General features: G+C 35.8%; 1 protein-coding gene across 1 annotated transcript in view; it reads right to left on the bottom strand.

The window, feature by feature from the left end:
• Nucleotides 1–11,052: 11,052 nt before the first annotated feature.
• The window catches only part of LOC145239990 (uncharacterized), a 33,850-nt gene continuing 25,893 nt past the window's right edge, over nucleotides 11,053–19,009 (bottom strand). The window contains exon 2 of the mRNA XM_080103572.1: nucleotides 11,053–16,141. Within this exon, the coding sequence (XP_079959698.1) occupies nucleotides 14,617–15,444 (828 nt within the window). The 5' untranslated portion in view covers nucleotides 15,445–16,141 and the 3' untranslated portion in view covers nucleotides 11,053–14,616. The remainder of the gene's footprint in view (nucleotides 16,142–19,009) is intronic.

Below are 19,009 nucleotides of genomic sequence, written 5' to 3'. Positions count from 1 at the left end.
CACCAGACTATCCATTCACGTGAAATCACCTTTTTCTTCACCATATTCCCTCTGCTTCACTTTTTGTTATCAAGTAAGATATTTGATTTACTTGCAGTTTCATCAAATACTTTTGTATGCAAAACTTAATAAAACTTACAATGCTTAATTTAATCCAAGCATCAATAATAAAATAATTAAATATTCCCAAGCAAGCTCTTTTCTCTTGGCCAATAAAACCAAATGTAATTGCTAAAAAAAATCGCAAATTCCCTCTCGGCAATAACTGTATCTATAAGGACGCGATTTATTCCTGTATTGTACCAAAATACCTACTAACCCCTTCCAATAAACACTACTATTTTACCCCAACTCCCAAATCCCCAGACAAATAATAACGTGCACTTACTCATCAACTTAATCTCACCAACTATCTTTAAACACATCTCAGACGCCGATAGCTACAGTACAGCCATAGATGTTCTAGAAGGAGTCTTTGTCCAGCCCAAAAATAGTATTTTTTGAAGGCACCTACTGGCTACTCGTCGACAGCAACCAAAAAAGCGTAAACCAGTAGACTCATGTTTAAAAAATGCCAATGACTGCGAGTTCCAAGCAGGTATAGAAATACAAGCTTTATCAACAACATTTCGTCGATTCATTTTCGACAAAGATACTTAGAAAATAGGAAACTAGATTTAAAAACTGCTTATTACCAAGCGCTTACACTCGACAGCAATTAGCGTCTTACTATCAACATTTCTTCTCGGTAAATGGGACTATTCGGACCGATGGAACGGAAGACGAGTTTCAGTCTACAGATGGTGGAGAACAGTTAGTATCTGCCGTCTCACGGCAACAATGTTTCTTTTGTGGATACCAGAAACATAACAGGAGTAAGTGTCCTGCTCAGAAATCCATCTGTAGAAATTGTAAGAAAAGAAAGAAACATTTTGTTCGAGCCTGTAAATCGCCTACACTTGCTACTGCTGTTGCTATCAATCTTGGTCAGGCTATCCTCTTTTTTTTCTGATAACTTCTCGGAATGTCTAACGCGCTCGACTTTATGTGGGAAACCCAAAGGTAAATCTATCCATATGTTCGTTGATAAAGGGAGCTTTATTCACTTGAACTTGGCTAAAATGCTTAGACTAACTATCTCCCGAAGTTAGGAAAGAATTTTCATGGTTAACAGTTCACATTCGTCCACTACTCTTGGACATTGTATAGTACCCTCCTTCACCTGCATAATAAAGATTACTGTAATGTCAAACTATCCGTCATGGTTAACCTGTGCTGTGATGTCATACTTGGGTATGATTTTCTACGCCAACTTTCAGAACTAAAAATACTTTTTCGGGGGGATCACTCTCGCTCATTACTGCCTGTGGATAATATTCCTTATCCATCTCTATTTGCTTATCTATTTCATGAGTGTCAGAAGACATAGGAAGGAATTATAGAATCGTCTTGATCTCCATGGTGAGATCAAACACTATAAACACTTATTAATATCTTCATCAAATCACAAGAAAAGATTCGTCGTGGATTATTCCCAGACTATAACCCGTCTTATTCTGTTGGATGTTTTACTCCTTCCTCAGAAAAAGGACATAATAAATAAGATAAGCTATTGAACATTTAGTACCCTTGATTTGACTAGTGTAAATCAAATTTCCATCAAACGAGAAGAGCGACAATATACAGCATTTGAAGCTGTTGGGGCTCTATACCAATTCTATCGAATTCTTTCTGGGGTGACAAATGGGTTGGCAAGGTTCCAGCGAATGATGGACCATATTATAAAGCGGGAGAATCTCTGAAATATCGATGCATATATCGACAACGTCTCTATATGTGATCATGATAAGGCAGAGATGAGAACAATGTGAAAGACTTCATGGATATTGTGGCCAAGTATTGCCTAACTCTGAATAAAAGTAAGTGTCATTACTCACTTAGCTCCGCAGACTTGCGTGGTTATACCATAAGCAAGTGGTCGGTAAAACCGGACCCGAATATACTTAAAGGAGTGATGGACCTTCCGATACCAAAACCCCCACCTGTTTTCGACGAGTGATGAGAATGTTCCCTCACTATTCTAGGTGAATATCCAGTTTTATTTTAATATTACATCCCCTAACTAGGGTTAGCTGTTTCCCTATCACTTAGAAACAGTCTGATGCCTTTCATCGCCTAAAAAAGGAGATTGCTAAATTTTCTCTAGCAAATATAGATTCTGATTCTTCTTTTGAAATCGAAACTGATGCGTCGGAACATGCTATCGATGCCTATCAAATGCAAAACTGTCGGCATGAAACTTTTTTTCTCTATGTCTCTGACTTCTACAGAGCAAAAACATTCTGTTGTGGAAAAAGAAGGCTATGCTAGTGTAGAAGCGGTTCGAAAATGGCGACACTCATTACCCGAGAAGTACTTCAAACTCATCAATTCTCTCCTTCATGCTAACCCCTAAAGGTATAAGCAAAATAAAAAATGAAAAGATTACAAGATGGAAATTAGAACTTGCCTCTTTCAGCTACGACATAATGTATCGTCCTGGAAAACAAACTGCTGTTGCAGATGATTTATCTCTGATTTTCTCGTCTAGGTCATGCCAGCTATGTTCTGAGATAAGGCGAAGATTTGTTAAAATGTTTCCTCAACCACTCATTAAAGTAAGCCAATCATTAAATAGATTAAGTATGGGCTTCAAAGGACCTCCACCTTCTTACACTCGCAAAAGGTACATACTATATATATATATATATATATATATATATATATATATATATATATATATATTGACGAATACGTTCGCTTCCCTTTTGCCTACCCTTGTGCTGAAATATTTAGCAAAACTATTTTCCATTTTTGGGAACCCTTATTTCGTGCACTCCGACCGGGGAACCGCATTCATGTCAGCTGTTCTGAAGGAATTCCAACATTATCGACGAATCGCCACTAGCTGAAATACAGCCTTCAATCCTCAAGGCAACGGGCAGGCAGAGAGATACAATAACATTATCTGGCAAACGGAAGCGCTGCGGTCAATCATTCTCCCTATTGCTACCTAAGAAAAGTTTTTAGACGTAAAAGTCTATTGCATACGCTCATTGCTTTCCACTGCCTCCAAATGTACCCCTCCTGAACGCATGCTTAACTTTCAGAGAAAATCATTCGCGGGAGAATCCATACCAACATGGTTAAATAAATCTAAATCCGCACTGCTGGTAGCAAATATGAGTCCTTATTGGAAAAGGTTCAGATTCGGGATGTGAATCCAAACTATGCTCACGTGCGGCTGAATATTGGAAGAGAAACGAATGTGTCTTCGCCATATTTCCCTCCTAGTTGAAGAAGCAGACGGCCCACAGCTACATCTGGAACTAGACTCTACGGATGATCCTATTTGGTCAGACCTCTAACTTACTCCGCAGAACGATCAATCTGGTTCTCCCCCTTCTCCGCATGAGGACCTCGAAAACTTTGCTACTGAAAACTCAGCTGACCTCAAGAACTATGCCATAGAATGTTCCGCCGCAACGTCGCCTTAACCTACACTTCGGTAAGATAACTTGAGGACCCCTTTCAGAAGACTATGGGATAACATCTTTTGCACGCTCCTCTAGACTTCGGCGCAGAAAATTACTAACTTTGAACACTTTATTCTTCTTTCTTTGTTTTCAGTTTGAGCAGACGTACTTGTAGCAACCTGGTCTCTTAGTAGCTAACAGACATATACATTCTTGGGTGGTGGAGAATGTGGTAAATTAGTGGAACTCTCCGGTTAATTCTTCTTGTTGTTCAGTGCGGAGTTGGGCCTCTTTGTTTTTACATTTTAAAAGTCGTCATATTACATAGTTAACGTTTACTTACGCTATTCTTGTCTTCCCTTTGCCAGTTCGCTCTCTACTTATATAACTTTAATAAGAAAATTATAACACTATAGACAGTTTATTAATATTAATAGACTGTCTATAGACGAAAGTTTTCCTTTTCTCTTTCCTTTTTTGATCCCGTCACCTAACAGGATAGACAGAGGCGCCATCACTTTTTCATTATTTTCGACACAATTACCTAGGATTTTGTGTAATAAACAGACGGGCTTACCTGACAAACGCTCGAGGTGTGCACTCTGCAAAGCGGGCACGTCCAAAGAAAAATGGCAAGATGGCGGCGGCCGGTTAATATTGCCAAGTAATCACGCAAAATCTCGTGTTCTCTCGCACACACGAGAGTTCAGCTTAGCATAAAAACGGGTCACTGTGAGCAAGAAGTGAGAAGGAAAAACGTAGTCAAGACAAAGACGACGCTTTTGACGACTGAGAAGAAAAAAGAAGAAAAAGAGCAAGAAGTAGAAGAGGAAGAAAGGAACGATACATGAGAAGACGAGGTGTGTGCGGTTTTGAGTAAATCGAAACAGACAGAAAAAAACTCTGATTACAGATTTTTATTCGTTGCGTCACGAATTTATGTGCACAAGAATACGCAATGTGGCAGTTTATATCAATAGAAAGTTTGAGACAATAACACTCGAGATAAGAACAGTAATCGGAATCATTTAAATAATACATTTTGCTGAATATTTGATGATGTTTTGGTAATATTGTTTTTGTTGTACAGTATTCAGATCATAAACATCTTAGCACTATGTATTAGTACCTATCCCTTTGATTCGATATGTTTGATAGCCTTGTTTACCGAAATAAATGAGTTGTCTTTCGAAGTGCGACTGTCTGTGTGTGGGTCGGGAACTGTTGTTTGTAAAAGAAACAGCGTGAATATTGCGACACTATTATGATGCGATATTTGCAGTGTGTGTGTATGTGTGTGTGTATTGTGTTTTTGGGTGTGTATGCATTGTGTGTGTATGTGTGTATTGTGTGTGCGTGTGTGAAAGAGAGAGGGAGAGGGGAAGGGGGCGAAAGGTACACCTGTTCGATGATGCAAACAAACATGTTATGAATTTATTTACAAACAACTACGAGACTGGCTACTGTTATCCGGTGTTGCCTGGATCTAGAAATATTGTCAGCAGTGAAAACTGATTCAAAATTATTCCAAATTATTTAAAAGACATTAAGGTAAAAATAAAATTTAAAATAAATTTCTCTTATTTTAATTTTTTCAATTTAAAAAAAATCTCCCCTAAAAATAATTTTAAAAAATAAAAGCAATGGTAATTTCGTAAAGTTTTATATATGCGAACAAACACAAGCTTTTTGAAACTATCTGTGTGTTCATTCTTTTGCTGACTCTTATCCTCATCAATGGGAAGACCAAGGCGCAAAAGAATGAATACACAAATTATGTTTCATAGGATTTCAAAAATAAAAGAAATATAATTGTTTAAACTAGCTGATGGCTTTATTAATAAATACATTAAATAAATTAAACATTTCTTGGAAGTCACCCTCAACAATGTTCCCTAATCGAATAAAACTTTGCTTAAATTTTTGTTGGGATTTTCCCACCTATATATGACAACAAAATAGTGTGACGTCGACAAGAAGAAAACGAACACAAACACAAATGAAAAATATTATTAAAATTTGTATTTATAAAACAGAGACGGAAGAGAGAATGTTTCCTTGCAAAAACCACTCGCTTTTTGCGGAACTTATCTGTAGAATTCGTCTTGTTAACGATGTATGTTTCCTGTGGAGTTTTGACCGGATTGAGGGAATAAAAGGAAGCCTTGAGGTTTTCTGCGCTGCAGTTGCTGCCGAAAATCCTCACCTGTGTCTGGTATTGAATGACGGAGAGAGTTGGCAGACTTGAGGACCCGATAAGCAAAAGAGGAAAAGAATTCGTAAAAACTGCTCTCGTGATGTTGGTGAGGATCTGAAAGGGAAGCATGTGATTGGTTGTTGTTTATCCAATCACGAGGCATTAATTTCTTTCGATATTACCTCCTCTTGTAGTTTTATAAATACAAAAGTTTGCATGCCAAAATGTTATGAAAAAGGGACAGACTTTGGTAAGTAAGAAAGCAAAACTAGATAAGTTTGAAAAGGATATTAGGAAAAGCTTAGGATCGAACCCAGTAAGAAAAGTTTTAAAAAATACAAATTGAAATCCTAGAAATATTATTCATGTCAGAAATTTAATTTATGAATGCAGTTGATTGTTCGTTCTTTTTTGCGTCAGTTAAAAGAGTGAGCAATACGAGTTTTAGAAATAATCAGCAAAATAAGTAAATTTTAGAATTTCTTTTGTTTTTCACGCCTCTGATATCATAAGGAAAGGAGATTCTCAATATATTGAGACAGGGTTCGAAGTTAGATAGAGTCAAACAGAGAGGCGAAGGGTGAGGAGGAGACAATGCAATCGTAAAGTCTTGAATCCCTGACAATCATCAATCATCCAGCTGGTATGACTAAAGAATCATATACATTTATAAACTTGTCTCTTCGTCGTTGTTATTATAACTAAAAGGTAAATGTGTTTTTCTATCATCTTATAAACGAACTTTATACAACCCCCTTCCAAGTAATGTCGTCTCCGCCATCATCAGTAATGATTCTCGCCCTCTGATGTAAAATAACTGTATTGCATATTCCCCTCGTTCAATAATGAATTCGCATCTCCTATGTTTTATAAACATGAACTGGGTGCGTAATCTATGTAAATGTCATTATGTGTCCCCGGTAAATATGTGTGTGTGTATGTGTGTGTGTGTGTGTGTGTGTGTGTGTGTGCGAAAAATTCCTTGCTACCGAACTGGGGTCACATGACAATAACCAACTGCTAATCTGATATCTTATGCCATGCAAAATGGTGTTTAAGTTTAGTGATCACGGTATTTGCCTGTACAGTTGAAAGATGATCAATTTCTTATAAATTAGTCATGTCATTAATTCGTACATAGATAATCCCTATTTGTAAGTTTGAAAAGATCTACTCGTGCTTTAGTCCAGAGTCCCCCAAAAATAACATGGACCATTATTTTATATATATATATATATATATATATATATATATATATATATATATATATATATATATATATATGAAACATAGTCTCAGTTATCATTGTTAATATTTGGCCAGTACAACATTCTGTTGCTCTTCGCTAACATCCTTAGACTCCTAGATAAGACGAATCCAATTGTGCTTACACCCTTCTGGTTGATTGGTTTCACTACTCGGTTTCCTCTGAAAATTAACCCATGTTGTACAGCCATTTTATACTGCAGGTTAAAATCAAGATGTACTTTGTCTTCTGCTCATCTATTGGAATTATTAAGGAGTCATTAACGAAGTGCCCTGTGATTGGATGAAAAACAACCAATCATAGACCTCCCTTTTTAGATTCCTCCCAACCCCTCGAGAGCGGTTATTCCGAATTCTCTTCCTCTTTTAATTGTTGACCCCCTGAAGACAACACGTGTTTTTCAGTCTACTCCTCCATTCATACCGGATACGAGGTAGAAGTTTCAACAGCAACTGCAGCACAAAGAAAGCAAGGCTTCATTTTTTTTTTACGTCAACCCGGCCAACTCCACAGGAAACAAACAGCGTTAAAAGGACGAACAATAGTTAAGTTCCGCAAAGCGTCTGCTTTTACAAAGAAACTTTCTTCCTCCTTCTTTTTTCCTATTAATACAAGGTTTCTTACAACAACTTCACTTGTGTTGTGTTTCTTCCTTATTGTCGACGTCACTTTATTTTTGTTACCGTTTATAGTTGTGAAATTCCCAATACATCTTTCTACAATTCACGCTGCAACAGCTTCATGCTTCTGTCTTCCTGTGTGGCTGAGCGCAATTCAAACACATCTCTGTCAAATAAATATATTAATTTTCCCTGACATCATCATCTACATATTCAGCATCCACTCCATAGATGTATGTTCTTGACTGTGTTTGCAAAGAACATCTTCTCAAGATGGTACAGAACTATAATATTATAAACTTGTAAACGCATTAACGTATCAATAGTCGCTTTCCAATTATTTCTTTTTTTTTTTCATTATTACTTCGAATAGCCTATGATCGGTAAGCACTGTGAACTGTTGGTCAAACGTACACTGGTGAAACCGTTCACATACGTATACTACAGCAGTTCTATTTAAGTTTGAGCATATCTTTTTACTGTGTCTGTAAGCGTATAGCTTGTTTCGTGTATTACAATATAAAAAAGCATAACATAGAAACTGCATTTAACACAAGACAAAATATAAACATTTAAGGGTTTGAATAACTTTTATCAACAATAAAAGACTAGATTTAATGTGCGTGTTCAAAAAGGTTCATTTTTACGTATCGTCACAAATAATATAAAGTAAGGTGCTGAAAGAAACGTAGGAAAAGGGAGAATTTTAATTAAAAAAAGTGCTTATTCCTTGTTTCTTTTTTTTTGGTTGAGAAGCGGTTATAGAGGGAGTGTTTTCAGCTTTTACGGTGAAAGCGGGGTAACTTTTAGCTTTACTGCACCTGTGTTCTTTCCTTAGTGTCTTGTTTCCTTCTCTGCTCTCGTTTACAAACATTCAGTGTTTATATTTCTACTTGCCGGCTCCCACACACATGTTGGTTGTTAAATCTTTGCTAATTAATATTTTATTATTTTTTCTCTTTTTGACTGGGTGGGTGCGTGGAGCCTATGCGTAGTGATGTGTTTACACACTTTTTTCTGTGACAGCCGATGAGTCAACATCCGGTTGGGAGTTTTATTACTTTCTTCGTGAATCCCAATAAATGCTCGACTGTTCTAGGCCAAAGGGTGACCTTCTTGTAATAATACAGCTTCCGCAGCTTTATTACTTGCATCACACTAAATGACCAACGTTGTTTTTTTTTCTTGTTTGTTTGTTTTATTTTTTTTGTTATGCTATTTCAATACTGGTGCTTCACGTGATTTTTTCCAAGGTTCTTCGTGTCGATTCTATGTACAGTGAATGTATAAGGAGTACATCGGATCATGTAAGTCTTAATATCATGAGTACGTCCAAGGATGGAATACTGCTGCCATATCTAGGCAGGCATGCTAAAACAGCCTATCCTGCCTTGACAGAGTACAAAATAGACTTCGTGGCTTAGTGAGGGATGCTCTTTTCTCTTCCCTGCAACCTCTCTCCCACAGAAGAGACGTTGCAAGCCTATCTTTGTTTTATCGTTATTTCCATGGCAGGTGCTCGTCTGAACTCCAATTTCTTGTCCCCCCTTCGCCAATCTTTTACAAAAAACACCCGTCTAGCTGAATCCACTGTCAAAAACTTTCCCCACTCTTTATCTATGTCTAAATCAAAACGTAGGTTCCATGAACAAAGCTTCTTTCTTAGAACTGCACGTCTGTGGAACTCTGTTCCGTCTGCCTGCTTCCCTCCTGACTACAACTTGGATGTCTTCAAGTCCAATGTAAACAAATTACTGGTGAACCGCCCCCTTAAGTAGACACTCTAAAATATCCACACTAACGCACTGTACTTACAATAACCCAGTTCAGTTCAGCCAGGTTTATTTTGATCTGATTGGACCATTATTTATCTCATAACATTTAAACGGTGGCTTGAACCCATTTCTGTAAATGACATTTTAACTGAATCCATAGCATGACTTCTTATATCAGGTTGGATATCGCGTTACAGAATTCCCATAACTATTACAACTGACTGTTGTATATATTTCATCCATATTGCCTTTATTTCTGCCTTCCTAAATCATATGCATATATTTGATATGCAAAATCATAAAAATGTTTTACAAGAAGCTTTTTTCGTGCCCAAAAGTTACTAATTTGGTTTTTAGTTTTTGTTTCTATCTTATATATTTCTCAGTTTGTTGATCCTATTATGCCAATCTAAATTTGACGAGAACTATCCATTTATTTCTAATTTATCTGAATATTACTATTATTTGTAACTACATGCGTTTAACTTATCGATGTGTCCTATGTTTTTATATGAAAAATTAACACAAACAAATTTTTAAATTAATAATTATCATATACATCAACAAATACTTTGAGGATACTGCCAAGGCTGCTTCAAATAAGGAGAGTTTTTTTCAACCCTGTTAAAAATCCTATACATCTACAATGCCAACATTCGCCCATGCATGGAGTATTGTTGCCACAGCTGGACTCTGAATTTGGTGCATCTTCATCTTGGTTGGAAAAGCTACAGTAATGTTCTCGATATATTTTTTGAATTTATGGTTTTTAGTTTTTGTTTCTAGCTTATATATATATATATATATATATATATATATATATATATATATATATATATATATTGTCCAAAATCACTGATTCTATATATATAGAATGGACTGTTTTCAGTCTTTGTACTCTTTTATACAATCGCTGCTTGTTTTATTTTCAAAAAGAAAATAATTTACACAGAAAAGACATATTTTGCACCCAAAATATAAACACTTTTCTACAATATTTTTCATTAAAAAATAAGAACATTTCTTCCGAATCAGCTGGGAACAAAACTTTTCACTGAAAAGTAAGGAAATATTTTATTAAAAAAATTATTGTTTGTAAACTGAATTAACATTTTTATTTAGTATTTCTATTTTTTTTAATTGCTACTCTTTTCTACGTCAGCGTGTTGCCTCAGCAGAAAGTGGTGTAGTAGTCATTTCTTTCGCAAATAAATTCCCTAATTCTAATGAGCGATTTGGTCACACGCTTAGCAATCAACTAGCAGGGCACATTGATTTTTTTTCTTTCCCTAAGAAACTTTTAAAGTCCTTTTGGGGCGTTCAGTCAGATAGAGGGAATCTGGCAAGCATCAAAGACAGACATCACTCCTCTTTCTCTCTTGTCTCTGTAAGTCGATTTTCACTTGAAGACAATTGCTAGCTGATCTGTGGTTACCAAAGAACTTTTTACTTCTTTTCTTTTCAACCTAGACACAGTTCTAACTTCGAGTACTAAAATATATATTTTTTTGTTTTAAAAACGGTTTAGTCGCTTACTCTGTGCTACGTGTTCGACAACCGACAGTTATTTATTTTATAGAAATGCAAACCACTAATTCCCTAGAAATGATTCCCAGCAACAATAAATTTTATAACTATGCAAATATTACAAGTGTAAATGAAATTCGTTGACAAAACCAATATTTTTAAGGTTTTATTAAATGCTATTCACCAAATAAAAATATAACAAAGAGTATAGAAGCAACTGATCTTTTTTGTTTGTTTAAATTTTCTTACATTTTCTTGGCTTACAAATTTCTCATAGGTCGCCTGGATATCTCTGAAATGCTCAACATTTGATGAGGAAGTGTAATCTTCAATTTGATACATGAAATACAATTTCTTAATCAACATCAGTTTGTAGATCGTTGTACGTCTTTCACTCAAACTGCTTCAATTAATTCATGGAAAAAATATCTTTCTTCGCTCATCATCAAACGTGTTTTCCACATTGCAAACAATTCACTGCTGAAGCTAAATCACTCACAAGCATTTTCTGAATTACTCTTCTAAGCGAGAAAATTATCGCCCTAGCAAAGACAAAATGATTCAATTTCTGTTTGATGAAAACCTATTTCTTTTTTTTTTGTCGACCATCTATTAGTTGGCCAGTTGTGTACAAATCCCAAAAGTGATAGGAGCCTTTTATCATGTCTGAAAGTAACACGATGATCACCAAGCAAAATCTAAGATGTGCCACTGTACAACGCATGCTCTCTACAAATCCAAGTTATGAGAACAGGACCATTGCCAGCACTCTCAAAATGCATTGATGGATTGCATCAAATAATAGGGACGTGCCCTGAATGATGAAAACAAAGTTTATGATCACTGTTATGGTCTTTGATGTGGTTTTAAGTGAGGACCACATCATGCCACATCACATATTTGAGTCAGCTTGAAAGTCAACACAAATGTGTACATGGATGTGCTGAAGAGGGTAGTGATTTCCTTGCGCAATCAGGTGGCATCTGGCAGACCCTGGGTGTAGCAGCAGGACTCGGCACCAGTTCACAGGTCCAAAGAGACTGAGCCTTGGCTTCAGAAGTGCTACAACTTTTTACTCTTCTCTCACTGGCCTCTCCTCCTGCCTGAACCGACTGAAGTACTTTGGTTGGTAATACACTAAGAACATCACCAACATGATCTCCCTTGTGGAAAATGCATGCTCCCAATTCTGGACCAGTATTGAGGCAGTGATTGATACTGAAGACCAGTGAGAGAAGGGTAAAAAGTCATAGCACTTCTTCTGAAAACAAGCCTGGGGCTACTTGGATTGTGGGTCAGCGCAGAGTCCTGCTGCCACAACCAGGGTCTGGCACTTTCCACCTGACTGCATCAGGGGATCACCACACTCTGCAGCATACCCATGTACACTTTGGTGTTGACTTTCAAGGCCGACTTCAAAGATGTTAGGTAGCATGATGTGGCCTCACTTGAAACCACGCCAAAGACCATAAGAATGACCAGAAACTGTTTTCATCACTCTGTTGGGCATGTCCCTATTATTCATCGTAATCCAGCGATTCATTTTGAGGGTGCTGGCAATGGTCCTGTTGTCATAACTTGGATCGGTAGAAAGCATGAGTTGTACAGCGGCACATCTGAGATTTTGCTCGGTGAACATTGTGTCACTTTTAGATATTATAAAAGGCTCCTATCGCTCTTGAGATTTGTACACACCTAGATGGTCTGAAACAAAGAAAACCGGTTGCCATCAAACAGAAATGGAATCATGTCATCTCTTCTATGGCAACAATTTCATCAATGCACAATGTCTATATTCAAATTTAATTAAAGCTGTCCTTTACCGCTCAAACATTGTTAGTAAAGAAGGTGAGAACATTGTTTCCCTCACCTCAGCAGATGTTACAGATATGTTACAGTATATCTTTTTTGTGGTCTCTTGGTCTTACCTGATTCTGTAACAAGAATTCATCTAGTCTGGTGGAGTATCTAGTCAGGGTTTATTTGTGGGGAAAAGTATCTAGACGTCAGAGAGAGATTAGAGGATAGTGTCTAGTAGGCATTCAAGTCCTGTTTTTTTTATTTCACTTCTATTAGTTTTAAGAGATCAGGGGGTTCCATCCACACTTGATTCCATTAAAATTTACATTTATACCCAAGGATAGACATTATTCCTTTTATGGCTGCTATATGTGTTTCATTACAGCTCGATCTTTCAGGGATTGCTTCTAAGTATTTATGAAGATTCCTATTTATTAGGTCAGTTGCTTCTATCTCAACCAGTATAATGTTTATTTCTTACAGAGACCATGTTTTAGATCATTTTTTAGGTCCTGATATTTTGTTATTTTTCCCCGTTCAGCTCTATTAAGACCAAAGTTATTTGGGACTGTTACATCAATAATGAATGCGGTTCTTACAAGATTGTATTATATAACAATATCTGTCTTGATGGCCTTGTTTTTTTTTTATATATCTCCCCCCCCCTTTTTCATAGAACACTGTCACTTTTTGATATTTTATTTTCATTTATTTTACTTCAGTTAGTTTTAAGAGATTGATTTCGTTATGATTTGAATTTATATCCAAAGTCTCTTTTTAGAATAGACGCTGTTTCACTTCATGGCTTCTATCTGTATTTGATGCTAGCTTGGTCTTCCAGCGATTGTTTCCAAGTATTTCTTAAGATTCTTTTGATTAGGCCAGTTGCTAGAACAACTGATATAATGTTGATTTCTTTAAGGGACCCTGTTGTTTTTAAATCATTGTTTAGGTCCTGATATTTCATTTACACATTCAGCTCTATTAAGGTCATAGTCATTTTGGACTGTGACATCGATAATGGGTGTAGTTCTTTCAGGCTTGTTCCATATTACAATGTCTGGTTTAATGACCTTGTCTTTTATATATTTGCCTGCCTGTATGTCTTTGTCATAGAACACTGTCACTTTTTAGTTTGATGTTATCCGTGATGGTTAATCTTCTCAGATGTTTGACGATCTGTCAAGCTGTATCTTTTAACGGAGGTATTTAAATACTTTGTTTCGGTAGACAATAAGTTTGGTATCCAGACATTATTGAGCTGGGCTCTTAATCGCTGAGTGGCAAAATCTGCACTGGGCATTTGCTTGCAGTTCATCCATTTTTTATCCATTTGTAAGCCTTGTGCTCGACTGGCTACAATGAATCTTTCTTCATCAAATGGAAGTCTCCCACTCTTGAGTCATTGGAGTGAAGCATTCCTGGCTATATACTCCTGGTTAAACTCCTCCAGGAATTGTCCTGTTCTTTTATATTGTTTCCATCCTTTTTTCTTGTGTCTATCTCGATTTCCATGTATTTCGTTCTTTCTTTTCTTGCAATCTGTGTTGCTGGTTCATTATTTTCCAGTATGACACTCCCAAGTTTTCAGCAAGCTTTGTGATTGCGGTTTGTTACAGTAGACATTCATAGTTGTCCCTTATTATTTCCAGTGTCATATCTGTTGAACTTTTGATGTACAGTCCTATGCCTACTATGGTGGCCTGATATACATGGTTTATTTAAGTGAAGGCCAGACCTCCTTTATTTCATGTTAGGTATATTTTGTTCATGCATTGGTCTTGGTATATTATTTTATGTTGTATTTGTCAAAAAAAACACCGTCATCTTTCTGTTTGATATTATTTTTCATTTTTCTTAATCTTTTTCTTCTAGGGGTGGGTGGGACATCCAATCAAATGTCTAACATTTACCCCTATTTTAGTGAGTCCAACCAAGAGATCTTTTCAGGATTCTCGCCATCCTTTTCAGTGCAATGTATCCCCATATGCCGTTTCAAGTGGTGTTTATGCGTAAATGAGGTCGCACACACATCACAAGGATATGGCTTATCACCAGTGTGACTTCGGATATGATACGTTAGATTTCCTCTAGCTGAAAATGATTTTCCACATATTTCACAAGAATGTGGCTTTTCTCCAGTGTGTGTTCGATTATGACTTATCAGGTCTGACTTTGTTGTAAAAGAAGTCCCACACGCTTCACAAGAATATGGTTGCTCCCCAGTGTGTATTCCCACATGTTTAGTCAAATTTCCTTTCTCGGAAAATGATTTACTACATATTTCACAACTAAATGGTTTCTCTCCAGTGTGTGTTCTCCTGTGTTTCTTTAAAGAAGATTGTTGTGTAAAAGACCTTCCGCAAACTTCACAAGAATATGGCTTATCTCCTGTATGACTTCGGACATGTTCCGTTAGATTTCTTTTAACAGAAAATGATTTACAACATATTAGACAAGCATATGGTTTCTCTCCAGTGTGTGTTCGATTATGGATTATCAGGTCTGACTTCAATCTAAAGGAAGCTTCACAAGTTTCACAAGAATATGGTTTTTCCCCACTGTGGATTCCTTTATGTTGTTTTAAGTTTCCTTTCTCTAGAAACGACTTACCACATATTTCACAAGTATGTGGCTTCTCTCCACTGTGTATTCTTGTGTGTGATTTTAAGTAGGATTTCTGTGTAAATGACGCACCACACACTACACAAGAATATGGTTTCTCTTTGGTTTTTCCTTCCATATGTTACTTTAAATTTTCGCCACCACAAAATCATTTACTGCACGTTTGTCCAAACATTTGCCTTCTTTTTTTCTGATTTTACTTTAGTTAGCTTCAAGAAATCAAGGGGTTCCCTCTTGGAGCTAACATTTGATTTCATGACGATTTGAATTTATATCCATGTGTTCTTTTATACAAGACACTGTTCTCTTTATGACTGCTATTTGTATTTCATACCAGCTTGGTTCTCTAGGGATTGTTTCCAGTGCAGGTCTGGTCCTGTTGTTCTCTAGGGAGTGTTTCCAGTCTGTTATTTAAATATACCAATCTGTGAAAATCTTCTGCCACACGTTTCACACAAAAAAAGCCTTTTCTCCCAACTTTAACCATTTAGCAAAATGTTAGTTTGTTCTTTTGAAAATATAAAGATTTTTATAAGACTATCATATTTTGCATATGATTTCAACGATAGTCAAATGGATCCATTTAATGAGATAAGAAATAAGAGATATTTTATGTTGAAACCGTTCTCCATGACTTGAGAAGATCCACAGATGTGTAAATTCAGATTTCATCATTTTAAAGTATTTGGGGGGGGATTTAACTTTTTACATTCGTTTGATTTAGGATATATCCGTTTCTTATGTTTTTAGTGCTCCCATTTCATTCGGAAATCACAATCCAATTTAAATCTTTCAAAATGTATTAACTGGAATATCTGCAAAACAGAGAAAATGTACACAAGATTACATAGATTACCAAACACAGGCATCATTTTTAATCAAATTTCATTTTAAAATACTATGAAAACATTTTAAATCAATTATACTTTGCCTTCTTTGAGAAATGGTTAGTTTATTGCTAATTGCCTGGGGTGTTCTCACCAGGAATGCTGACAAGGCTGCTCAGACACTTTTTACAGGTCAGAATGCCCTTTCTCTGGGTCGCTGACTTCTCAATCCTACTTTCTGACCCTGGTGTCGAAGTTCTTGAAGTGGGAGAGAACTAAATACCATATTTTATCTTAGTAATTAAGTAACCTAATATATTTTAACTAAATAATTTACTAATGCATGAAAATTTTTAGTTTGATTTTAAAAATACAATTCTATTAATCTCACATACATCTATGTATCAGTGTGTGTTTCAGATGCATAAAAATATGTGTTTATATATATATATATATATATATATATATATATATATATATATATATATGTGTGTGTGTGTGTGTGTGTGTGTGTGTGTTTATGTCTTCTCTTTGATAAAGTTTAGTTCCTTTCTGAATTTTCACCAATCGTTCAAGATTCTTGAAATATATTTACATAACATACACATGTTGTAAAATTACATTATCCAAGAATTTGGATATTTATTTTATTTTATTTTGTTGAAAGTGTATACGACATAATTTGGAGGCTGCATTTAAGACAAATATACAAATTTAAAATATCTATGCAGCATTAAGTATTTTCTTGCAAAGGTGCCAGTAAATTAAGATTTTCTTTTCAACTTCAGCATTTTTGTCTTTTCTTAAAAACTAGCGGGGGATACCCAGCATTGCCCGGGTGTTTGTAGGTGTGTGTGCGTTGGGGGGAGGAGGGTAGATCAAAACAACCCTGTTTAAAAAAAAATGTTGGCCGGGTGTTTAGAGGTGTAAAAGAAAAAAAAAGTTTTAGTATGTAGGTAGGCTTGAAACCTGAAGTCTTGACGCAAAGGTGGAAACGAAATCATCTCGGCTACGAGGAGAGAGGAAGTGATAGGTGTCTTAAGTTAACATTTATAAAGTGAAATTGACAGGTGCGAGAAAGTTAAGTCGCGTGATGTTTGACCTTGAAACATGATGCGGCTGCTAGTTTTTGCTTTTTTTATACTTAAAAGCGTAAGGAAAAATCTCGGAAATAGCGCATAAAAGTATGGCAAATTAAAAATAGACACGACCGCCAGTCATAACTTGTAGACATTATGATTTAGATGACATATAAAAAGTTTTAAGGAGTGAGCCGACCGATAAGCCAGGTGAAAAAAGCCTTTGGCAGACATACACAAAAATGCACGCACACATTTTGACTGTTATATATATATATATATATATATATATATATATATATATATATATAGACTAGCGGGATAGGTGTGTGTGTTGGGGGAGGTAAATCAAAACAAAAGAATAAGCGAAGTAATAACCCTGTTTAATGTGATGCAAACGATGTGAAAATAAAAACTAAAAAAAGAAAACGTGAACGTGATGGAAAAAAAAAACAAAAGAAAAAACAATGTTAAAACTTCTTTGAAAAATGTGGAAAATAAAAAAAAAAAAAAACAGCAAACGCAAAAAATAGGCGTGAGAGTTGGCAGGGTAGATGGAAACTAAAAGTAATAACCCTGTTTAAATATTTTTTTTAAATGAACAAAAAAAAAGTTTTAGGATGAAGGTAGGCTCGAACCCAAAGCCTTGAGGCTAATAGTCTGATAACATGACACAGCACTGCGAAGGCAGTAACTTTAGATTAGTCGAAAATAAGTGTTTATAAACCAAGGTGGTTTTCTATGTCAAATCTCATGCCATAACAGCAGCAGGAGGAGCAGTAGAAAAAAAACGAATTCACAGCGTGAATTTTGTAAGATAAAAGTCGCTCAAATAAAAGACTTTTACTGTGTTGTTTAGTAAGCGTTACATATTATGATCTCGATAGCATATACAAAGTTAGAAGAAATAGTAACCCCCACCCCACCCCCGAGTATCCCAATGAAAAAAACCTTTAGCAAACATACAGAAAAATGCACACACACATTTTCGCTTTCATATATATAGATGACTAGATTCCAGAAAATGTTTCACTGTAATAACTTCTTTCTCCTGTAATATTCTACCTGCTATCAGTTTCCTTAATCATATGATCATGCATAAATTGAAATGTAATATAAAAAAGCATATTGCTACTCAACTCACCATTCAAGTTGTTTGCCATAACAAATCTGGATCCTATCACAGTAGTATCTTAGGCTTAATTGGCAACAGGCTTTATTTGGGGTAAACAGAAGTTTTATTTTTTATCTAAGGACTTGGACACCGGGGCAGAAAGTAGGATTGAGAAGTCAGCACCACATTCCCGGTGAGGGCGCCTCAGGCGATTTGCAGCATCAAGTAGACTACCTTTTTAAAATATTTTTTTAATTTCTTTCCTCTTTGGCTAAAATAAAATTCATTTTCCATTCAACAAACTGTTAGATTACATTTATAAATAGCTGCCCCAACCTGACGTTGCTCAAATTATGTTTTTAATAAAAGATTCTTAAAAATAAAGTAGAAGAGTACTATTGGGCCATTGGAATGTCACAGTTATACTAATATAAATAATAATAAGACATTGAATTTAACTTACAATTTTATTTTAATAATTTGCTGTAGAAATAATTAATACTAGCATTTTGGCCCGACATTGCCCGGGTGTTTGGAGGTGTATGCCGAGCGAAAAGAAAAAAGAAAAAAAACGGTCAATTTTTTTAACTTTGACCCCTATTATGACAACTAACCATTATTGTTTTGGGCTCAAATCAAGTTATTAAGTTAGATCCATGTCCA

The sequence above is a fragment of the Euprymna scolopes genome, chromosome 19 (genome assembly GCF_053919585.1).
Source record: "Euprymna scolopes isolate OS-2025 chromosome 19, ASM5391958v1, whole genome shotgun sequence".
Classification (NCBI taxonomy): Eukaryota; Metazoa; Mollusca; class Cephalopoda; order Sepiida; family Sepiolidae; genus Euprymna; species Euprymna scolopes.
This window is presented reverse-complemented; position numbering and strand designations above follow the sequence as displayed.